The sequence below is a fragment of the Ranitomeya imitator genome, chromosome 6 (genome assembly GCF_032444005.1).
Source record: "Ranitomeya imitator isolate aRanImi1 chromosome 6, aRanImi1.pri, whole genome shotgun sequence".
Lineage (NCBI taxonomy): Eukaryota > Metazoa > Chordata > Amphibia > Anura > Dendrobatidae > Ranitomeya > Ranitomeya imitator.
Window position 1 is genome coordinate 523,998,942 of NC_091287.1, and position 25,879 is coordinate 524,024,820.

The 25,879-nt window shown below is 43.8% G+C and overlaps 1 protein-coding gene across 1 annotated transcript in view; it reads right to left on the reverse strand.

Annotated features, from left to right (window-relative positions):
* Positions 1 to 1,005: 1,005 nt before the first annotated feature.
* Positions 1,006 to 25,879, reverse strand: part of MAL2 (mal, T cell differentiation protein 2) — a 96,404-nt gene continuing 71,530 nt past the window's right edge. The window contains exons 3-4 of the mRNA XM_069731826.1: positions 18,095 to 18,247; positions 1,006 to 1,352 (exon numbers count right to left, since the gene is read on the reverse strand). Of these exons, the coding sequence (XP_069587927.1) occupies positions 1,281 to 1,352; positions 18,095 to 18,247 (225 nt within the window). The 3' untranslated portion in view covers positions 1,006 to 1,280. The remainder of the gene's footprint in view (positions 1,353 to 18,094; positions 18,248 to 25,879) is intronic.

Consider the following 25,879-nt stretch of genomic DNA (forward strand, 5'->3'; position numbering starts at 1 on the left):
AATAGGGTATTTTTTGTCCCCTGATTCCCTACCTATGCTGCCGAAATACCTTAAAAAGTGTCCTTTTTCGCCTGTCAATCAGGCTGGTCAGGTCAGATGGGCGTGGTCACAGCGCTGTTTCTCCCCCACATCTTGCTTAATTTCCCGTTGGTGGCGTATGTTCGAATCTCGGCTTCAGGAAAATGGCCGCCGCGATGTCCATCTGCGCACGCGCGGCATCCCGCGGCCATTTTCCTGAAGCCCCAGGAAGCAGGAGACTCCATCTGCGCACGCGCGGCATCCCGCGGCCATTTTCCTGAAGCCCCAGGAAGCAGGAGACTCCATCTGCGCACGCGCGGCATCCCACGGCCATTTTCCTGAAGCCCCAGGAAGCAGGAGACTCCATCTGCGCACGCGCAGCCTCAGGAAGATGGCCGCGCCCACCGAGAAATCTTTAAACGAGAAGGTGTGTCCAAACGTTTGGTCTGTACTAATATATATATATATATATATATATATATATATATATATACATATATATATACATATATATATATACATATATATATACATATACACATATATATATATATATATACACATATACATATATATATATACACATATATATATACACATATACATATATATATATATATACACATATACATATATATATATATATACACATATACATATATATATATATATACATATACATATACATATACATATACATATACATATACATATACATATACATATACATATACATATATATATATATATATATATACACACACACACACACACACACACACACATCATGTTTGCTACCGAATTCCCCCTATAAAGCGATTCATAAAATGAAATGAGGTCCATCACTCAAGAGGAACAATCCCTTATGTGGATTTACCGTAATTGCCTTTTTAATAGAATCCCTTTAAATGGCACCATTTGGAAACGCTCTAAAACTAGGTGCATCATTCATAGAAGTGATTTTGGATTTCACTTTTCACGACCAAGGACCTTTCAATTTTTCTTTTATTGTAAAACTCCCATACGAACAATCAATATTATAAATGTACAAAATCCGCAGCTCCCCCCCAGCTCTCTGCAGAGCGGTCGTGTGTAAGAGATAAACTATAAGTGCCTACAGGGAAATGTACATCAGTCTTTTCGGGCGGCAATGTCTCTGATGTCAGGATCATCCTCGGGTGACATTTGTAAGAAGCCCATTCCAAATTCTTGCTCTTTTCATCCATTCGCGACTATCAGATTCCGGCGGGTCCATCTGGCTGTTATTGCCTCCATCTACGGAATCCCAAAACCGTGCTACATCCATAGCAAACAGTGGCAGCGAAGGCAAAAATCTGGGGAGAAAGGAGAAAAAGAAGGAAAAAACATTGACTCATGTGCGTTGGCTTTAGCTTTTGACCAAACGTAAGATTACATAGCGAGGAAAAAGGGGCTGTCCAGAAGCTCTGTAGATGTATGTATGTCATGGAGAAGGGGAGATTGGGACAATTGGAACGTCCGCTGAAGAGGTGTATCAAGATTGGAATTTATTCCCTACTATTTGGTGGGTCTTGATTTGCAGGACGCAGTCCATAGGCCACGACGGTAGACGCTGTCCGTTGGACAGGAGCCGGAAGAGCCATCACTTACCTAATGGCTTCCATGGTTGTACTTTTAAATTAGCCAGCCGTGAAGCACAGCTAATCAGAAGGAGAACCTCAGACACAGGTAAGAGGGGATTCTCAGGACTCCCAACCAGCGGCCAGAGATTACGGTCATGGTTGATGGACTGAGTTGTGTGAATTGATTAGCACCAAATCTATTCCCCACTCACAGGGTTCGGAAAAACTAATCGATGGGGCTCAGTCTAGCCTCTGGATGGATTGGAGGTCAAGTGTGCACATGCAAAACCTCCTCTCCATTCAGATGAGGCTTTGTAGACCCCCAGTAAATGATGTTTTGCCCATGTAGAGGGGTAACATTAGATGTTTGAAGCATCCAATTAAAGAGTTTAACTAAAATTGAAAGTTCTACTTTGGGTATAACTTATTGTGGGAGCATCAGCATTCTGGAGATCCGACCTCATCTGAAGGGGGTCGCAATGGTCCGACCGCCAGCGGTACGTTATCGCCCATCGTTTGTTGAAAAACCTCCTTAGAGGAATATTCCTGAAAATTATTTCTTTGTAGAAAAACAAAAAAACATTTTTAACCCATTTCCCAAATGATTCCTGTTTTCACGATCTCTGCTTGCTTTCATACTTTTAGAAAACTTTTATTTGGTTGAAAAATGTGTCATGTGATGGAAAAATACATAGGGAGCGACCCTGCGTGATCATCAGATAACCAGGACTGACTTTTAGCCGCTGGACGTTAAACACAACCGGTTTCAATCCAGTGAACGACAGCAGAGACCTTCAACATAGTGAAGAAATTAGTCAAAAAGAATATTGGAAAAAAATGTAAGAAAAAAAATCTATTATTGAAAGAATCACATTTATTTGCGGAGAGCAGAATGTAGTTGTAAATAGATGTTGAGAAATGCAATATTGTAAATGCACCAACACTTTTTTGCAGCAACAATTAATGCACTATTTGCTTTCTGCACGTGCCTGGCAGCGCATTACATTTAAAGACACGCCTCTTTCCCAACTAAATGGCGCCCCATTGTCGAATAAGTCACAAAGTGTCTAAAACATGTGGCATTATGCCCAAAAGTTCCAAAAGCTTTATTAGATATGCAAAAGCTTTAGGATATGCTCACATTTACATCAAGTAACTCTGACGCGACATACAGTATTTTTTGGAAGACAACATCAAGTGCCTTATTAATGTAATTTTGGGTACTTTTACTTCTACGGTTTCCACAAATTAGGTTAAAGACTGAATTTCTCACCAAAATAATAAAATAATTCACTACAGTATTGTGGGATTCTTCCAAAACCATTGGCAGGTTGTAATTCCCATCACAACCACTTAGTGGCCACATATAGACAAAATAGCATTAAACATCTCCTGACAGAGCATCTGAAAAATCTTTTTTTTCCTATGCATTGATAATACTACACCAACTCATCTGGAAAAATCCCGTTAGATTTATTTGAGTTGTAAAACCCAAATCGAAAAGTGTTTGGAGTCCTGACAGGGAGGAGTTTGACACAGGAATTAAAAAAAAAATATATATATATATGTAGATCGATGGATGGATGGATAGAAAAGAGACTACATGTTTGTGCAGTGCAAAAATGGGGTACACACCTGGCAACACATGTTTTAGACACTTTTGCACCTCATTAGACAAGTAGGCGTGGCTTTGCGGGAAATGGGCGGGGCTTAAAGTGCAACAATATATATAAAAATGTAGCCTAAAAATATAGGTAGTGTACAGTTAGACAAAAGATTAACCAAGTTTATCATCCACCATGAGCTGCAGTGATAAATTTGATGCATTCTTGTTTACTCTATGGGGGGGAAGGGAGAGGGAATTAATAATGCACAGGATAAAGATGCACCAAATTTATTCAGAGGCCCAAACCTCTTAATAAATCTGTTACATCTCTCAAGAGTGCAAGTACATTACATATGTCAGGATTGAGCGGTGAAAGGTACGCACCAATTTCTAGTGTCTGCTTTTCTCACGTGGGAAGATAAAGAGCAAATCAGCACAAAGCTACAAATTATTGCACGAATATTTTCGTCATAATATTCAACTTATCCAATTTGTAGCATGCTGCAAAAGTGGCAAAAATTGTACAGAAAAAAAGAAAAAAAAATCAAACAACACAGTTGTAAACTAACCAACAAGTGAATGAAGAATGAGGACCCTGCTCACAGGAGCTTACAATCTAATGTGAAAATAGGGAGACGTTAGAAAAGCTCGTATTGTATGGTTCAACCAGCTTTTTTGACAAAAGGGTAAAATTGCCAGATTCTCACCTTTTCTTTACCTTTGACGCTACAACAACTCCTACTGTTGCTCTTATTTGTTCTCATCTGGACTCTTGCATCTTTACTAAATCGGTCTCCTTCTTACTAATCCCCTTTCCTCTCCAATCTACACTGAATGCAGCAGCCAGGGTCATATTTCTGCCCAGCAACTACACCGATGCCTCCACCCTGTGCCAGTTGTTGCACTGGTTTCCCATCCATTAGAGAGTACAATATAAACTTATCCCATTCACCCATAAAGCTCTGCACTGCCTTACCTCATCTCACCTCACCTACCTTATCCCTGTCTATCGTCCTACCCACGCTCTCCGTTCCACTAATGACCTAAACCTAACATCTATAATCTGAACCCCACATTTCTGTCTCCCAGACTTCTCTCGTGGTGTGCCTGTTCTGTGGAATGCACTATCCCAGACAATCTGACTTTTTTTTATCTACTCATTCCCTGCTCCCTTTTTTTCTATCTACTTCTTGCTCTTGAACATATATTATTGCCTCCCCTATCAATTCCTTCCTGATTTGAAGAATTATATAAACACACACTATATATATATATATATATCTATATAAATAATTGTCTAAGGGGTCACTTCCGTCTGTCTGTCTGTCTGTCTGCATCTTCTGTAACGGAAATCCCGCGTCGCTGATTGGTCTCGCCAGCTTCCTGTCATGGCTGCCACGACCAATCAGCGACGGCCACAGTCCGATTACTCCCTCCCTACTCCCCCTGTTATGACCTGGTGGTTAGGAGCACCCGGAATGACCTGATAATTAAACCTCATACAGGACGAGCTCTGGGATGTGGGAGCTCTGCTGACCGCAAGCCCTAATCCTATCACACACACTAGAAATAGCCGTGGAGCGCTCCTGACCAGACCTAGGCGCCTCGTCACAGCCTAAGAACTATCTAGCCCTAGAGATAGAAAATATAGCCTACCTTGCCTCAGAGAAATTCCCCAAAGGTAAAGGAAGCCCCCCACATATATTGACTGTGAGTAAAGATGAAAGTCACAAACGCAGAAATGAAACAGGTTTCAGCAAAGGGAGGCCAGACTTACTAAATAGACAGAGGATAGGAAAGGTAACTTTGCGATCAGCACAAAAACCTACAAAAGACCACGCAGAGTGTGCAAAAAAGACCTCCACACCGACTCACGGTGCGGAGGGGCCACTCTGCATCCCAGAGCTTCCAGCTAGCAAGACAAAATCAAGAAAACCAGCTGGACAAGAAAACAGAGAACAAAATAAGACAATAAGGAACTTAGCTTCTGCAGGAGAAGGCAGGTCACCAGAGAGATCCAGGAGCGAACTGAACGAATGCAAAAACATTGACAGCTGGCATGGAGTAATGATCTGAGAGGAGTTAAATAGAGCAGCCAACCAAAGGATAAACCACGTCACCTGTGTAAGGAACCTCAGAAGCAGCAGCTTCACTCATAGCCACCAGAGGGAGCCCATAGACAGAACTCGCCAAAGTACCATTCACGACCACAGGAGGGAGTTCGACAACAGAATTCACAACATCCCCCACAGTCAGTGCCTAGCGCCCGCATACTCCCCTCAAGTCATCGCTCACACAGGGTTAATGCCGGCGGTAACGGACCGCGTTATGCCACGGGTAAAACACTCCGTTAACACTGCTATTAACCCTGTGTGTCCACAACTTTTTACTGTTGATGCTGCCTATGCAGCATCAAAAGTAAAAAGATCTAATGTTAAAAATAATAAAAAACAAAAAAAAAGGCTATTCTCACCTTCCGTAGTCCGTCGAGCCGCGCGCCTGCCGCCAGCTTTCGTTCCCAGAGATGCATTGCGAAATTACCCAGAAGACTTAGCGGTCTCGCGAGACCGCCAAGTCATCTGGGTAATTTCACAATGCATCCTGAGAACGGAAGATGGCAGCAGCCGCACACGCATCGCCCCAGCTTTGCTGGATCCCGGCGGGTGAGTATAGAAGTATTTTTTATTTTAATTTTTTTTTAACAGGGATATGGTGCCCACACTGCTAAATACTACGTGGGCTGTGTTATATACCGCGTGGCTACTATATACTACCTGGCCAGTGTTAGATACTATGTGGGCTGTGTTATGTACTACGTGGGCTGTGCTATATATTACGTGGCCAGTGTTATATACTGCATGGCCTGTGTTATATACTACGTCGCCTGTGTTATATACTGTGGGGCTGCTATATACTGTGTTATATAGTATGTGGGCTGTGTTATATACTGTTTGGGCTGTGTTATATACTGCGTGGACTACATTATCGCATCGGGTATTCTACAATATGTATGTATATATATAGCAGCCACATAGTATATAGCACAGGCCACGTAGTATATATACTATGTGGCTAGAATACCCTATGCGTTAGAATCGGGCCACCATCTAGTGTTATATACACACACACCAATACATAGGGGATCTGCTCTAGTCCCTGTATGCTTTATTACAGGTTGTGGAATATTATAACATTAGACTGCTGTGTCCTTTTTGTTCTTTCTTGTTTTCTTTTCTGATTGATATTTGTTTTATTTTTTTTTTATTATTTCTAATATTAGGATGAATATACTTTTATTTTTTCACCGTATTTATCTTGGTTATTATCACATGTATGTGAACAGCACAATGACCTGTGTGTATTCTTTTATAGTGATGTTTGAAAAAGGACCCAGGCTGGGTTGAAACGTAACCTCTCGCTATACCCATCATCACTTGTTTTGATATTCAACGGTGGGATGAATGAGGATTTCATGTTAAAATAAAACAAACACTATTGCAATCTTGTGAGAGTGCGGCTGATTATCTTATACATGTTTATATTGACTACTCTCATCATTACTGTGGTTCCTGTATGGTCCGCAGACTGATAACGACTGATAGCAATTCCCAGCATCTCCTGCCGTTGTTAAGGACATATTGGGAATTGTCAAAACAGGGATTTTTGTGTTACTCACCGTAAAATCCTTTTCTCCGAGTCGTTCATTGGGGGACACAGGACTGTGGGTGTATGCTACTGCCGCCAGGAGGCTGACACTAAGTAGGTATATAAAAAAAAAAAAAGTTAGCTCCTCCTCCATAGTATACACCTTGCCACTGGCCCTGACAGCTCCAGTTTGGTGCACAAGCAGTAGGAGATAGAGAAAACAAAACAGCATTAGAGCAAAGACAACATGTCTAGAATAATACTACAGTCTGAACAACCCCATAGACAAATAAAATGAATAGGGAGGGAGCTGTGTCCCCCAATGAATGACTCGGAGAAAAGGATTTTACGGTGAGTAACACAAAAATCCCTGTTTCTCCATCGTCTCATTGGGGGACACAGGACTGTGGGATGTCCCAAAGCAGTCCCAGGGTGGGAAGAAGACTCACTGGAAGAAAACCCCTAGGCACTTACCGCCTATAGGTGTGATACCACAGCCTGAAGAATTTTCCTTCCCAAACTTGCATCAGCAGAGGCCTGAGTGTGGATATTATAATGTTTAGAGAAAGTGTGCAGGCTGGACCAAGTGGCCGCTTTGCAAATCTGCTCTGCTGAAGCTTGGTGCCGAAGCGCCCAGGAAGCCCCTACCGCCCGAGTAGAGTGTGCCCTGATCCCAGCCGGGATGGCTGCACCCTTGATACGGTAGGCCTCCTGAATAGTAGTTCTTATCCATCTGGCTAAGGTCGATCTAGAGGCTGCGAGTCCCTTTTTATGACCCGCAGGAAGAACGAACAGAACATCGGTCTTTCGAAAAGAAGCGATCCGAGAAACGTATCTTCTCAGAGCTCTCACCAAATCTAGAGTATGGAGAGCTTTTTCCACCCGGTGTGTAGGCGCAGGACAAAAAGAAGGCAAGACAATGTCCTCATTAATGTGGAATGAGGAGACTACTTTTGGCAGAAAGGAAGGAGCTGGTCTCAGCACCACCTTATCCTGATGAAATTGTAGAAACGGCGCCTGACAGGACAAGGCCGCTAATTCCGATACCCGCCTAATGGAAGTTATAGCTACCAGAAACAAAACCTTCCAAGAAAGGTACATTAAAGGAACGTCTTGGAGTGGCTCAAATGGAGGTTCCTGAAGAGCACTCAAGACCAAATTAAGGTCCCAAGCTTCTATTGGAGCTTTGTAAGGAGGCACTATATGAGAGACTCCCTGCAAAAAAGTTTTTACTTGCAGATTGGTAGCGATCCTGCACTGGAAAAGAACCGATAAGGCTGATATTTGCCTCCTAAGGGTACTTGGAGCGAGACCTGAGTCTAGACCAGATTGGAGAAAAGCTAGGACATTAGGAATGGAAAACCGAAGAGGAGGAAGACCCTTCTTCCTGCACCATGAGAGAAAGACTTTCCAGGTGTGGTGGTAAATGCGTGCTGAAGCTGTCTTTCGAGCATTAACCATAGTTGAGGCTACTTTCTGAGAAAAACCGGCCTGGGTCAGAATCCAAGATTCAACGGCCAAGCCGTCAAACGCAGGGCCTCTAAGTTCTGGTGGAATATCGGCCCCTGCGACAGAAGATCTGGCTGCATTGGTAGCTGCCAAGGAACCCCGACGATCAGCTGAACTAGGTCTGCGTACCATGACCTCCGAGGCCAATCTGGGGCGACTAGAATTGCTGGAACTCCCTCTAACTTGATCTTCCTGACGACCTTTGGAAGCAGCGCCAGAGGGGGAAACAGATATGGAAGACGAAATTGGTTCCAAGATAGGACTAGTGCGTCTACGGCAATTGCTCCTGGATCTCGAAACTGTGCAACGAACCTGGGTACTTTGGCATTCAACCCGGTGGCCATTAGATCCACGTCCGGGATTCCCCAGCGTAGTCATATCTGCCGAAAAACATCGGGGTGAAGAGACCATTCCCAGGGCGCAAGACCCTGTCGGCTCAGAAAGTCCGCTGCCCAGTTCTCCTTGCCCGGGATGTAAACTGCCGAGATCACAGAGTGATTGTTCTCGGCCCAGGGGGGGACTTGCCCTACCTCGCGCATGGCTGATCTGCTGCGAGTGCCCCCCTGATGATTTACGTAGGCCACAGCCATGGCATTGTCCGATTGGATCTGCACCGGGCGACCCGCCAGAAGATGGTGAAAGTGCTGCAAGGCTAGCCAAATTGGCCTTATCTCCAACAGATTGATTGGAAGGGTTGATTCCCTTGGGAACCAACGACCCTGAGCCGTGTGCTGGAGAAACACTGCTCCCCAACCGAGAAGACTGGCGTCCGTAGTGACTACCAGCCAATGAACTGGAGGAAAGGCTTTCCCCTGAAGTAGGGAGGAACTCCTCATCCACCACATCAGGGATTGCCTGACCCCAGGAAACAGACGACACCTTAGGTTGAGAGACAAAGGACTCCTGTCCCAGGCTGACAGAAGTGCCTGTTGGAATGGACGAAGATGGAATTGGGCGAATGGAACCGCTTCTATAGCTGCTACCATCCTGCCCAAGACCTTCATGCAGAACCGTATTGAATGGAAACTCGGCTGCCGAAGAATTTTTACCTCCTGCCGGAGACAAAGCACCTTGTCCTGGGGTAAAATAGTTAGCCCCCGAGAGGTGTCAAAGATCATCCCTAAAAAAGAGATCTTCCGAGATGGTACTAGAGATGACTTCTTTAAATTGACCAGCCACCCTAGACGAGCTAGGGTGTCCAAAGAGATGTTGACGTTGTCCCTACATGCCTGAAAAGTTGATCCTTTGACTAAGAGATCGTCTAAGTAAGGCAGAATGACTATGCCTCGAGAGTGCAGGATTGACATCACTGTTGCCATCACCTTCGTGAACACCCTGGGAGCAGTGGCGAGCCCGAAAGGTAATGCAGTGAATTGGAAGTGTCGCTCGCCTATGGAAAACCATAGAAATTTTTGATGTGGAAGAAATATAGGAACGTGCAGATAGGCGTCTTGAATATCTATGGAAGCCAGGAATTCTCCCCTTTCCATAGCCGAAATGACCGAGCGGAGAGATTCCAAACGGAAGCGACGAGTGCTGATGAATTTGTTTAGACACTTTAGGTCCAGAATGGGTCTCACGGTCCCATTCTTTTTGGGAACCGTAAACAGATTTGAATAAAACCCTTTGAACCTTTCTTCCTTTGGAACAGGGACAATGACCCCGTTGGACTGAAGAGACTCGACTGCTCTGAATAAAGCTCTTAGACGGGTTTTTGAACTGGGAAGACTGGACGGAAAAAAATCAGCCTGGAGGGAGATAGGAAAACTCTATTTTGTACCCTGAAACCACCAGGTCTCTTACCCATCTGTCGTGAACAACTGACAGCCAGGACTGATGGAACAGTAGTAGGCGACCGCCTACTGTGTTGGAAGCGACGAGAGGCTGCCTCCAGTCATTTAGTCGAAGATCGAGGATATCTAGATCCCCTAGATCTTGACGGTTGATACCGCATTCTTGCCAATGGATTGGCCCTATAGGAGACCTGGTGCTCCCTGTCTTGGACAGGCCGACTTGGGGGACCTGCGCTTGGTGCCGCAGACCACCGGGAGTTACGAAAGGATTTAAATCTTGCTTGAAATTGGCGACGAAAAGGTTGCTTAACCTTTTGCTGAGGAAGGAAATTACTTTTACCTCCCGTGGTATCAGATATAAGCTGATCCAATTTTTCGCCAAAAAGACGGACACCTTGATAAGGGAGGGATGTAAGGGACTTTTTTGAAGTAGAGTCTGCCCGCCAATTTCTTAGCCATAGGGCCCTTCTGATAGCAATAGCATTTGCCGCAGCCAATGCTGAACAATTTGCCGCATCCAAGGATGCATTAATCAGATAATTTCCTGCTAAAGATATCTGATTTGACATCTCTATCACCTCTACAGGAAAACCCTTATCCTGAAGAGCCTTAGTTACGGACTCTGACCAAGCTATCATAGCTTTGGCAACCCATGTGGCCGCAAAAGACGGCGCGAGGGCTGACCCTGAAGCCTCAAACAGAGACCGAGCTAGACTCTCTAGGAGCCGATCAGTCGGATCCTTAATAGACGACCCATTAGGAAGAGACAGCAACGTACTAGAGGCCAAACGGGACACGGGAGGATCCACTGAAGGGGATTCTGCCCACTTTTTACAAAGCTCTGGAGCGAAAGGATACCTTGCACCTAGGGCCTTCTGGCCTAAGAAACGTTTATCTGGTCGCTCCATGTGACGTTGGACTAAATCCTCAAACTCAGGATGAGTAGAAAACACCTTATGAGGTTGCTTGAATTTCTTAAAGGACACCTTATGACCAGAAGGTAACATAGTAACATAGTAACATAGTTAGTAAGGCCGAAAAAAGACATTTGTCCATCCAGTTCAGCCTATATTCCATCATAATAAATACCCAGATCTACGTCCTTCTACAGAACCTAATAATTGTATGATACAATATTGTTCTGCTCCAGGAAGACATCCAGGCCTCTCTTGAACCCCTCAACTGAGTTCGCCATCACCACCTCCTCAGGCAAGCAATTCCAGATTCTCACTGCCCTAACAGTAAAGAATCCTCTTCTATGTTGGTGGAAAAACCTTCTCTCCTCCAGACGCAAAGAATGCCCCCTTGTGCCCGTCACCTTCCTTGGTATAAACAGATCCTCAGCGAGATATTTGTATTGTCCCCTTATATACTTATACATGGTTATTAGATCGCCCCTCAGTCGTCTTTTTTCTAGACTAAATAATCCTAATTTCGCTAATCTATCTGGGTATTGTAGTTCTCCCATCCCCTTTATTAATTTTGTTGCCCTCCTTTGTACTCTCTCTAGTTCCATTATATCCTTCCTGAGCACCGGTGCTCAAAACTGGACACAGTACTCCATGTGCGGAGTTACCAAGGTAAGGTGGCCACATCCTCTACTCCCAAAGTCTGGTTAACGGCCTCAATGAGACTGTCAACAGATTCCTGATAACCAGGAGCTTCTAAATCAAAAGACCCTCTGAGTCATAGTACGAACCGTGTTCACTAAATTCCGCAGGAGAGGGAGATCGAGAGACAGGATTCAAAGATGCTGATGCACCTGACGGACCGGGAGACGCTGTGTGGGATCGTTTCCCCTGTGTCTGCCTAGAGGGAGTACGGCCCCTGCAGGCCAGAGGATCCTGAAAATCGGAGGATCTTTCCAAAACAGGCGGATGAATGTCCCTGACAGGGGCTTGAAGGGACTCAACCGCCTTTGTTAGAGACGCCATAGACTGCGTTAATGATATGACCCACTCAGGGGGAGACACTGCCGACCCAGGTACAGGCACACCTGGCAGGATAGCCGGCGGGGTAGCAGACAGGGTAGCAGACGGGGGCTCCTGCACACGCTCGGAATCACAAGCCTCACAGAGATGGTTACTTTGCGCATGCGGAAAAGCAGACCGACAGGTAATGCATGAGGAATACAGAACTGAGTGAGTCTTAGGGTTTCTAGACATGATGCCTCTAAAGCCGCTATGCTCCGTATCTCCTTATGAGCTACTAGGTCTAGAACAAATACTGTTGTCAGGCTGAGGGAAGTAGCACTCACCCCAGTCCTGTGTCCCCGTATGCTCTCCAACACTGAACCATGTCTCCTGTGCAAACCACACATATAAACTAATTCACAGGGCGGATGCCTGAAAAAGTGGGAGGAGTTACCGCACATGGACCTGGTTTAGGCCGAAGCAGGGATCTAGATTTTACTCCTTCCCCTGCTCTCCCGGGAAAGCTGGGTGCTCGAAACCGGAAGTAAACCGCCGCCGATGGAGGCGGGACTTCCCCCAGACTACAAGACCCATAATGCCACAGGCCGTACAGAAAACCGGAAGCCGCCGAAAAAGGGGCGGGACTTCCGCCCATGCTCAGACTACAAGATCCATAATGCTTCAGGCTGCCTAGAGAACAGGAAACCGCCGAAAAAAAGGGGCGGGACTTCTGCCCCTGCCCAAGTTTGCTTGTGGGGAATAACGCTGGAACCCAGCACAGCGCCGGATAATAGTCGCCACCTGTGCAGTACCAGCAGCCCTCTGACAGCGCATGAGGTTAGACCAAAAAAATCCACATATAAATATATATACATATATAAATATTAAAAGACGGTGCAGGCACCCTAACTCCTTACACCCTTCAGAAGGCGAGGAGAGGGACCGTCTGCCTCCTTTAAACACCATAGTCCGTGCATTGGTGATGAAGTGGAGGCTGCACGGACAAGGAATGAATGCCTGTACAACCTAGGGTTCCGTTACCTCAGGGTGGTCAGGTTCTTAGTCCGGCAAAAAAATCCCACGTCGCGGGAGAGGATACGTGGAGGCAACACTCCACGTGCTCGCCCGTTGTTGGTTTGGGGAGATCGGACCCCTTCAAAAGGGTCCGTCGCCCCTGTCTTATCTTCAGAGGAAGAAAAAAAAAAAAAAAAAAGCATCTGGGAAAACCCAGAGATGTGCCTCCTACGGACACTAAGCATAAACTGGAGCTGTCAGGGCCAGTGGCAAGGTGTATACTATGGAGGAGGAGCTAACTTTTTTTTTTTTTATACCTACTTAGTGTCAGCCTCCTGGCGGCAGTAGCATACACCCACAGTCCTGTGTCCCCCAATGAGACGATGGAGAAAAGTTAATTTATTTCACTTCTTCAATACAAAAAGTGAAACTCATATATTCTATAGAGTCATTACACACAGAGTGATCTATTTCACGTGTTTATTTCTGTTAATGTTGATGATTATGGCTTACAGCCAATGAAAACCCAAAAGTCATTATCTCAGTAAATTAGAATAATTAACAAAAACACCTGCAAAGGCTTCCTAAGTGTTTTAAAAGGTCCCTTAGTCTGTTTCAGTAGCTCCACAATCATGGGGAAGACTGCTGACTTGACAGATGTCCAGAAGGCAATCATTGACACACTCCACAAGGAGGGTAGACCACAAAGTGCTAAAGAAGTTGCCTGTTCACAAAGTGCTGTATCCAAGCAGATTAATGGAAAGTTGAGTGGAAGGAAAAAGTGTGGTAGAAAAAGGTGCACAAGCAACCGGGATAACCGCAGCCATGAAAGGATTGTTAAAAAAAAGGCAATTCAAAAGCACTAAGCACTAACAGGCACATTAGTAAACGGGGCAGGACTTCAGACGGAATTACGATTGACAGCCAGATTCACGCTTCCCAAATGTTAACAGAGCGGAGCAGAAAAGAATCCACCGCTTGATGGACATGACGTCAGCAGAGGCAGCTGAATCTCCGGCAGGAGTGGTCTGTGACTGCTGTGTGACGGGGGTGAATGGCGCCGTGCACAACAGGCAGGTAAGTAGCAACTACAGGTAAGTAGAAACTACCTGCCTGTCAGTACTTAGACACATTTTTGGTTTTCCGGAAAGTCCCTGATATACTCTTTAGGCCGCACATTTCAAATACTGATGTAAAATACTCAACATGTGAATGTGGCCTTAAGAGGATAAACATTTTGATGGGAGCACGCCTTTAAAAAACAATCATACGTATCCATACCCCTTTATCTATAATGGGGTCTGTTTAGTTTCCATTAGGGCATCTGCCAAATACTGGACACTAATTGAAACCAAATGGCCCCCATTATAGTTAGGTCATATCGACCGTCCTTGGGTCTAACATATAAAATATAGGAGGTCAGGGTTGAATATTGCTAATTATCCCTCGCATTGTGTAAATGGTCTGCAAGCAATGAATGATTCCATATCTAACTCTCTGTTGATCCTCATCCCTAAAGTACATCACTTTTGCAGGTATTTTATGGTGAAAAGTGTTGGAGGGGTACTTTAGGGGTCCTTTTACCTTAGTCTCCGACTTGTTCCTTTACTTGGGTGCTGAGGGGTCATCAGGGTGGGGGGTTGATGCGCCGTCCGTTTCATCTGCATAGGGCACCAAAATACCTTGTCCTGGCCCTGGAGATGGTACTGAAAATGATGGTTTCTCCAATGGGGGCAGTATATAGAGATAAGAGGAGGGGACCTAAGACTGAACCCTGAGGAACCCCGGCAGGAAGGGGAGGAAGAGCTGGCAGGTGATACAGTGAGCGAGAGGTAAGAGGAGAGCCAAGAGGCAAGAGAGAATGGTGTCCTTAAGGGCAATAGAGTGGGTCATAGTGAGGAGTTGGTGGTCCAGTCTCGAACCTCAATATTGCAAAGGATTAATAACTCGGCCCTATTGTGTCAGTGCTCCTTTAAGATATTAACATAAAACACGCAAACACATTTCCATTTCAACATTTCCATCCTCAAGGAAAGAAACCTTGAAGGTTGTATGCTGATATAACCCAGGCATCAAGTGTCCCATAATTGCACCACAAATACTCCAATGCCATGAAACCTTATCTGCCGAATTCCATCTCCGCATTCCAGGGCGGAGTGTAACACACTTACACAACAGTGCAGGACCTTGTACTTGGAGAGGGGAACGCAAGACGAGAAAAATGTACCCAGAATAAGTCACAGGACCAGAAAATCAATACATCAATCCTACAAGAGAGGGCAGAATTTCTAGACACAGCAGGCCTTTGTTCAGATCACAATGCAGAGATGACTAGACTCTGTTAGCGGCAGGATTTAATGAATGAGATTACCCACAATCCCATTTCTCTCATGTTTTCTGCACGACAAACATAGCGCCATGTACAACCAACCATCCATTTCCTATAAGCTCTATTAAACTTGAATTTGGCATTAATGGGCCAATTTGGTCCACAAACCCATTGCATCACTGGTTTTTATATACAGTAGTAAATGATGATTCACTATATAAATTAAAAATGTTATCACTTTGTAACATACTGTGCTTTTCAAATGGTTTACCACAGTTCAAAAAATTAGTTCAGTTCAGTGTTATTTCCAGAATCAAAATTGCTGTAAATGTTGATGGAGCTGCTGACTGGGCCGATGAGCGGTAGTGTAGGTGCCAGGGGGCGGTCACCCTGGGCCCCCCGCTCTGAGAAGCCCACCCGTATCTACGCTATTGTAACTATATCAGCATGTGCAGACTAGTGCCCATACAGTTACACTGCCACTCGGCCGCTATGGGGCCCTGGAGCAGGAGGGGGGCTCGGTGCCACCATCATCGCAATTTCAACTGTATCGGCTGTTTGTTGCTATATATGAAAGCAATGATAAGACAGGTAGCGACACGTTCCCTGTCCCATCACTCCCTCACTGCGTCTGATGTCAATGACATAGACACTGACAGCGGGCATGATGACATCAATACATAGCGCTCGCTGTGCTGAGATGAATGGGCGCTCAGTGCGGCGGGGGAATGAGGTGGAGAGGTGATTGTTCATTATTGAATTTTTTTATATATTTATGGGGATTGCATTATACTGTATGGAGGCATACATTTACTGCATTATACAGTATAGAGTCTTATGGGGAGTGCATTATACAGTATAGAATCTTATAGCGAGTGCATTATACTATATAGAGGCCTATGGGGAGTGCATTATACTATATGGAGGCCTATGTGGAGTGAATTATACCATATGGTGACCTATGGGGAGCGCATTATACTATATAGAGGCCTATGGTGAATGCCATACTATATGGAGGCCTATGAGGAGTGTATTAAATTATATAGAGGCCTAGGGGAATGCATTATACTATATGGAGGCGTATGGGGAGTGTATTATACTATATGGAGGACTATGGGGAGTGCATTATACTATATAGAGGCCTATGGGGAGTGTATTATACTATATGGAGGACTATGGGGAGTGCATTATACTATATAGAGGCCTATGTGGAGTGAATTATACCATATCGTGACCCATGGGGAGCGCATTATACTATATGGAGGCCTATGGTGAATGCCATACTATATGGAGGCCTAGGGGGAGTGCATTAAATTATATAGAGGCCTAGGGGAATGCATTATACTATATGGAGGCTTATGGGGAGTGCATTACACTAAATGGAGGCCTATGGGGAGAACATTATACTATATAGAGGCCTATGATGAATGCAGTATACTATATGGAGGACTATGAGGTGTATTATGCTATATGGAGGCTATTTAGGGGGCCATCATACAGTGTGATGATTACAGTGAGGAGACCATCATACAGTGTGGGAGTTAATGTGGGGTCTTTGTACAGTGTTGGGGCCAACAAACAGTATGGGGGCTAAGAGGTCAGTATACTGTGTGAGGGCATTATACTGTGTGGAGGGAATCTGTACAGGGGGATACTTGGAACATTATTAAATATTAAGTGGGAACTTATTGTTATAGGGGAACTCAGGTTATTGATAATGTCAAAGGGGCACACAGGGCATTGTTACTTTCTAGGGGGAAAATGTGGGCGCTGTTTTCTAGGGAACTTGCACTTGGCATTAATATATTCTAGAGATTTCTTTTACCATCTAGAGCAGGGGTGGGGAATCTTTTTCCTACCAAGGGCCATTTGGATATTTAGACCATCCTTCGGGAGCCGTACAAGCTCCACCCACAAAGTGCATCCTGACTCTGGCACTGGAGTCAGGACATAATCTTTCATTGCATGACCTTCAGTGTTCAGTAGTGAACACTGCATGTGTGTTCTAACAGAGCAAGAAGAAATTATTGAGCTGGTGGCAATCAAAATACACCTCCCTGCCCAAGAATGCAGTCCCTGAGAATCTGCCTAGGGACCTAAAGGTCATCGAGGGCCGTAAATGGCCCTGGGACCTGAGGTTCCCCACCCCTGATCTATAGGCACACAGTACCACACAGCATGTGCAGTAATAGGGACACATATGCCAGCAGCGGCTCAGTATTGGGGTATCAGCAGAATAAAGAATTTGTGCAGGTTGGGAATAGATGAGGACGATGCAGGAAATGTGAGAAGTCAGATGTGTCTTTGTTGTAATCTCTGCAGCCAAGTCCTGCCTGGAGAAGTTGTCATGTTGGTCTGGGCCAGATGGAAAAGACGGGAAAAGTGAACGATTCCATCAGAAAGAACGTCAGCGGTAAGTTACTATTTAGAACTGTTTTGTAATCTCCTATATGTTCTGCAGGACTGGTATCTAGACTATATGGCGGTAATATCAGTGTTGGTCTTTGTATAGAGATTTGTATTGGTAACAGCGCGGTCATCTGCTGAGGTTCTCCTCCACTATTAGGGTGTGTAACCATCAGGGTTACCAGGTTAGGGGCCCATTCAAAAGTTTCGCCTCTGGAGGCCAAAAAATTAGTTTATTATTTCATCATTCCATATCTTACCGTTGCTGCAACATTCAGTCCAATCCTGCGATTATCTAGATGGATAACAGTCGAGTTTTCAAATCTCATTAGACTTGCTAGAGAAGTCACAGCAGCCTCCAGAACAAAGGCCCCAAAATAAAATACAAAGGCGAAAAAGTGGTAGGAAAGGTCCTAAAAAAAAAAAAAGAAAAATATAATTAGTCTTGTATCAGAGAAACAAGGGTAGAAACGTCACAAATATTATTGCTCAACTTAAAACCTAAGGCATGGCTCATCAGCGGCACCAACATTCCGATGTGGTATAGGTCTGAAATCTCTATTGCTTGCCATTATTTATCTGAAAGTCCTACTCTTCAACCAATTATTACTAGTTATAGATAAATACTTATAGTAGATATAAAGTCTACACACCCTTGTTAAAAGAAGAGTAATTTCAGAACTTTTTCCACCATTAATGTCACCCATAATCTGTACAATTCAGTTGAAAAATAAACTGAAATCTTTTCAGTTGGGAAAAAATAATAGGAACTAAAATAATGTGGTTGCATAAATCTGCACGCCCTTAAAGCTAATACTTTTTTGAGGTACTCTTTGAATTGATGACAGCATTCAATCTTTTTGCGTAGGAGTCTTTCAGCATGACAATGTCTAGAATTGGCAATCTTTGCCCACTCTTCACTGCAGTAGCTCCATATCTGTCATATTGCGGGGTATGTCCTGTGTACAATACCCTCTACAAGTCACCTACAGATTGTCAGTTTGGATTCAGGTCTGGGCTCTGACTGGACTATTCCATAACTTAGATCTTCTGGTGAAGCCTTTCTATTGTTGATTTGGAGGTCGCTTAGGGTCATTGTCGACTGAAAAGTGAAATTCTTCTCCATGTACAGGTCTTTAGCAGAAGGTTTTGATGCAAATTGGACTGGTATTTTGAACTGTTCATAATTCTCCCCACCTTGTCTAATGCCCAAGTTCCAGCTGCCCAAAAAAACGCCCCAAAGCACAATGCTGCCTCCACCTTGCTTCACTGTGGGTATTGTGTTCTTTTGATGATGCATAGTGTCGGCTTTGCACCTAATATACATTTTGAAATTATACTCAAAGAGTTCCACCTTGGTCCCATTGGACCATAACATGTTCTCCCATAAGCTTTTGAAAGATTTTAACAAAACATAGCCAGGCTTGGATATTTTTCTCTGTAAAAAAAAAAGGCTTCCATTTTGCCATCTTTGTATAGTTGTAATTATTATTAAACTTAAGGAAATGTCTGCTTTTGGGAACTAATAAGCCTAATAAGCACATTTCAAGGTATTTTCATGCAGAAATCGCTGGCGATCAGCTGAAATATATAATCCAGAAGCAAATGACTCAATTTGCTACAGCATCGCCGCAGGTGAAATGAGGCATTACATAGCTCTTATTGCTATTAATGTACTGTTTGTATAATGTATGGATGGGCCAGGTCCTCCAAGGCAAAAGATGCTTTTTGTGGTCAACTCTTCTTCTTAACATGAGATTTCGAAAGTGGAACATTATTTTAAATACGGTAATAAAGGAGTATTTTAATGATAGGCGATAATGTCTCAGACTTGTCAGTAGAGTCGGAACCCATTTATAGGTTTCCAAATTTTGTTTTGACATGGATGTTCCAATACTGATGTGACCCTAGTGACAGGAGTGGTTGACAGATCATAAAATAGATACCTGCAAAAAGAATACGCCTTGTATATTCTACACTTTATATACAGTAGATTGTATGCAGACACATGTACAAATGACTATTTATCTGGGTGGTTCCATGATTGTGAATCCTCAGACACACCCAGCTCATGCAACATGACAACACCCAAGAGCTGGGTTAGCCTTACACCATCTTTCCAGGAAAGTGCATCATTTCATCCATATCCAGTTTGGGTGAGGTTTACTAAAATGACACATGCTAGATGATACGAGCACATAAATCTGAACCTCATCAACTGGCAGCTTTGTGCACATTAATGGAGGTTAAACATGGACAATGTATATTCCGAGCTACAACTAACAGAGGGCAACCAAGAAGTGGTACCCACCCAACATTTCCAATGGCTACTGTAAAAGTAAGGCTCCGTGAACATGACCGATACTCGTCTAGGATGTATGGATCTGTAATATGGTGCTAATAAAAGTTAATGGTCCCATTTGTCTTCTTTAATTATATGCTGACAGGTTCCATCTTAAACTATATTATTTCTAAAAAAATATTGCTTCTAGAGACCAATACAGAAACCATTCAGTAGCACAAGTGACAACCTAGCTGTAATAAAGAGTAGTTTGAATTTGGGCCTCCACAAGCAAGTTGGTCAGCTATATGCTCCTTGCAGTGTTCTAAATCCTATAAAAAAGTGTTCACCCCTATATAATAATCCCCTTTTTTCTGGGCCCCTTCCTGTAATAATGTCCTACATCTTTGGCCCCATCTTTTAATAACGTTCCCAATGCTGGCCCTCTTTTTCATAAGGTCAACTCATCCTGGGCCGTTTCCTGTAATAATGTTCCCTGTCCTGGCTTCTTCCTGTAATAAATGTTCCCAATTTTGGACCCCGTGCTGTAATGATATCCCTATCCTGGCCCACATCCTGTAATAATGTCCTTGATCCTGGGCTCTTTCCTGTAAAGTCCCTCATCCTGTGCCTCTATCTTTAATAACATCCTACATCCTAGGCCTTTTCCCGGTCAAATGTCCCCCATCCTGGGCTCCTTCCAGTACTAATGTCGTCCATTCTGCAGCTCTTCCTCCGCACATTTAAAAATGAAATGAACGATTCTTCTTACCTTCCTCTACTCCAGTGTTTCTCAACTCCAGTCCTCAAGACCCCACAACAGGTCATGTTTTCAAGATTTCCTTAGTATTGCACAGGTGCTGGAATTAATGCTTGAGCAGGTGATGGAAGTATCACCTGTGCAATACTAAGGAAATCCTGAAAACATGACCTGTTGTGGGGTCTTGAGGACTGGAGTTGAGAAACACTGCTCTACTCCCTCGACATGCAGTGTATTCTTCCATTGCTGGCGCAGAGGCCTGCAGCTGACAGTGGTGTGGTCATCATGGTCATTGCATCATGTCACTGCCATGCGCTATCGTTACGGGTTTGTCGATGTCAACTGCTTACCTGTGATTGGCTGGTGGTGAATATTGCAATGCTGGGAGCCAGTGAGTCTCTGAGCCACAGTACATTTCAGCTTAATGCCGTATGGGCTGTTAGGTCCCTGATAATAAAGGATGTCACGTGCTGGGATTGTAAAGGTGCTAGTACACAGCACAGGCAAAACTCAACAAACCCATCAGCTGAATAGGTTTATTTTCTTGATGGCAGAAGTCAGGGGAACCAAGATGAGAAATGTTGGATTTCAGATATCTGCCAGCATCCTCTACTTGTCACGAGGGAACTGTGGACACCTACTCAATCCCTCGAGCTAGAGGTGCCCTAGTCTATTCCTGTCCCCCAGATTACTCTTGAAGGTGGATATGCTGGGTTCATGTTACTTGTTATGCACTTATAATGTGTGCAAACTGTAGAGTCCTGCGGAATACATTAGCGCTGTATAAAAATAAAGATTATTATTATTATATAAACCCTTAACTGTACTCTCCCCCACCCAGGGAGGTTTGAGGCTGAAGTGTATAGAATAACACTAACTAGACAAACCAGGGAAGATGGACAGGATAAATGAAAACTACAATCATACAGAATACACTCACAAAACAATGGAGTGGACCACAAGGGAGGTATAGGAAGGAGAAACCAAATAGAAGAGGATGAAGATGTGCACACAAACAAACTCCAAGCAACTATCTCCTGAACAACTCTCCAAACGAATACTCTAACCAAGAACTACACCTCCAACTCCTAAACAAGGCAGTATGAACTATCACTGGAAATTTCCAAGTGCCAGCGGCGAGCATATATATAGCAAATGGGAGTGGCCAACAGCTGAGACAATCCAGGTTAGAGAGCTCCAGGAGTTCAACTGAACTGGTTAACCCTTGCACTGCCAGGAAGGAAAAATACGATGGTGAAAAGGTTCTAATCAGTGCAGGTGTTCATGAAATCAGACACTGCGATCTTCTAGCCCCTGTCTGTTGCAGTATCCCTGTGACACTACTCTTTCTATTAAAATAAACTTCCAAGTTTGGCCTAAAAAACCAAACAAAAAAAAAAACAAAACAAACCATGAACGCTATTGGGGAGTCACGAGAAAGCAGTTCATGTAGGGTTATCTTTAAACACAATACTTCTTTGTAGATTCGCATTGGTTGGAAACCTGTGATCGACGCCCAAGACGCCATGAAACCCTTTAACTGAACATTGAAAAGATCCAATGCCCTCACCAATCCATTTTCCACATCCTTTCCAAGGCATATCAGACTATTAGATGTTGTGGGGTCATCTTTCCACTAAGGTTTTATCATCATGTACATTTATGTGGTAATGTAGATCAACATTTGCAATTTTGGTCACATATCACTCGATTGTCACAAGTGCCTAATCTAATCTCTACATCTATACAAATGCTATAACTAAAAACCCCTCCTCTACTTGGTGTATACTGTAAATAACCTTAAACCGAAGAGGATCAAATCTAAGCAGGTGATCATCATCTGAGCATCATTCATACAAGTCGTAAACCTGTTGGCCACAGATCATCTGATGAAGTGCGACGTGCTGCAATGATATTGTATATACGGTAATTAATCTTTTATGATGCCGTTTGTAACTCCCTTTCATTTCAACATAGTATCTGCACATGCACACCCAAGCTCCAATAATCGACAAGTCCATTTCAGGGACTAGTGGATGTAAGAAAGGTTCATCTCAAGCTTTGTGCTTCTTTGATTTTATACAATTGCGAATTTCTTACCATACAAATGCAATTCATTACTGCTAACGGACTCCGACTCATCACAATCATTGGGTGGTCATATAGATCATAATCATCTGCCATCACAATATACTGTCTGTATCATGTGCCCCCAACGCAGACAGTAAGAAGGCACATCGGCGTTGTGAAACTAGTATAACTCCTGTACATAGTTGGCTGTTCTGTTGCTTCTGTCCCAGGAAGGATAGCACACTGCACCTGATTGCTTTAGTGCTTTATTCCCTTTGTTTCAAAGATGGTAGCAGTTGTGGTTGTACATGGCAGACTGGAGGGTGGAGAGGGGAGAAAGCATCCAAGTCCTCAGAGGACCAATTTCATGGGAAGGTAGACGGCAAAATGGGGAAAGATTCCGGCACAACCCTCCAGGGATTAAATGGATTCTTTATTCAAACATAGTTAAAATATTACAAGGCGAGGCCTGTTACCTGATGAGTTTCAGGTGTATACACACCCTTAGTCATAGGCTAGGGGAAGGGTTTTTTTCCATCTTTAAAAATGAGGAGATGCTTCTGTACAAGTGAGGTAGCCATACTTTTGATGTCTATCTCTTGCTTGTGCGAGTGTCCTATGCTCATCTTCTCTGATGCCATCCCGGTGTATGGAGCATAATCCTATAAACCCGATGTTCCCCAGCTTTCTCCCTCCCTGGCCCAGGATTGTGAGTCTCATGCTGGGCAGCATAGCCCAACTGTGCTCCATGAAGACTACTTTTGGATATAGCTTAGGTACATGTAAGTACTTTTTGCTTTTCAGAAGCTTGAAAAAAAAAAAAACCCTTTAAGCTCAAAAGTTAATTTACATATTTCACATCACAATAAAAATCTCTGCATCCAAAACTACGTGAAGAACATGTGAAAAATCGGTGTAGGGACACGGTCAATCCCCGTGCACTTTTCCAAGGGTTAATCCCATAAACGAGATAAGTACAGCTGATTACTCATGTTCCTGCGGCTCTGCCTTTGTTAATCATTATGGGGCAATCGTTTGTGCCAAATCAATGGGTGAAACACGTCACGTTTTTGAGCTTAAAAGACCGAGCTGCAGATTACGAAGACCCAACCAGAATTTCTGCATCGTGCTCAACATGCCCCTACCTGCATTGTGCTTACAACCCACAGAACTACAGGCTGCGATCCTTGTAAAATTGGGGCATGACACGTCAGAATTAACGAGGATTTCTCTATTGCAGGTGTATATGTCAGAGTCGATGGCATTGTCACTCGTGTCATGTATTTAATTTAGGGAACTTTTGATCTGGCAGATAAGAGGGCGTCCCACACAGGGGTACACCTATACCCTATAGGGAGCGCATACCATAAGGTCACCCCAAGTTCAGGTGCCCAATGAAACTCAAATACCCCTAAAAATGGGGCAATGTTACAAATTTTGCAAAAAGGACCAAGATCTTTCAGTTAAAATTCCGATTTTAACATGAAGGGTCAATTATAAGAACTTTAATTCTATGTATTAATGAATTGCATCTTTGCTGTGGCCAAAAATGTAATTGCACCTTTCCACCTACTTGATTTCCCTATATCTGCATCCTTCTCTTCTTTGATTGACAGCTCCAGCTTTATAGAACCTGAGAAGGAGATAGACGGAAAAGAAGTAGGTGGGAAGGTGCACTGAAATGTTTGGCCACGCCAAGGTGCATCGAGCGCCTGTATTTGGTTTGAACAGTCTCCTTTTAAGACCTAAAAGGGTATTAAAGGGGGTTGTCCACTTTTGGGAACATTTTTGTTTTACTTAATTATGTGTATTTGGATCGGAAAAAAAAATTGTCATTTGCTTCAATTAAAAAAAATTTGCATTTTTTTTTTTTTTTGCATACATTCAACTTTGATGTGGTCTGTGGTCACAAGTCAGTGAAAAGGAGCTCAGAAAAAGAAAATGGAAGAGTTACAACCTCCCGGTCAGACGGCAATAGTGTCCTCAGGGGTTGGTCACGCTTGCGATTAAATCAGACGGATGCAGTTCAATTAAAAATCAGATTGCATTAGCATCAATTTAATCCTATGTTTCTGTTCTCAATGGCGGCGATTTTATTCTGTTCCGATCGGACAGGAAAAAAATAAAAAATCACAGCATGCTGAATTCGGATGGCATGCACCCCTATAGGTCTATGGGTGCGTGGGAAACATTGCACTGCACTCAGATGTCACCCGAGTGCAGCGCGATTGCCCCTGACGCCGGCAGCAGAGGAGATGGAGAAATGACTTTCTCCGTCTCCTCTGCAGCTGTGCTGCGCTTTTCTGATGCACAGAGTACTAGCAGAGCAGGAGCCGAGTGTCATTAGCGTCTCCAATCGGATGTGATACACTAGCGTTATCTCATTCTGCGGTCAGTAGGACACAAGGCCGCACAGAGACTACAGAAAGCAAACAGTGCTAAATGGTTAATGAGACCTAATTGCAAAAATGACTATGAGCCCCAATTAAATGAATTTAAGTAAGGAAAATAAAATTATTCCCAAAAGCAAACAACCCCTTTAAACTTGTTGTCCACGGGTCTTCTCAACCCCCATGTTTCCCCCTTGTAAATAAGAACACCCATACTAACCTCCGGTGCCGGCGCCGTTCCTCTGGTGTCAACATTGACTCTTCCGTGGATCACAAGATAGGAGCCAGCTGATTATCATTACTTTATCTGGATCTTTTCCTGCATCTAATAATCCAGATACATTTAATGGAGTTTTGTAGATGATCGGCCTCATACTGTGATCCAAGAAAGTGTCCACGAAGAGCGATTGTATCCCTGGAGGATATTGCACTTTTGGCGATGGCCATAAATGTATATTTTGGGCTAAAAATATTTTGCCAGTGGGTTTCTTTAAAAATTTTGCACCGTTTGACTTTCCTAGGCTCCTTGTTTCCCTGCGCATTG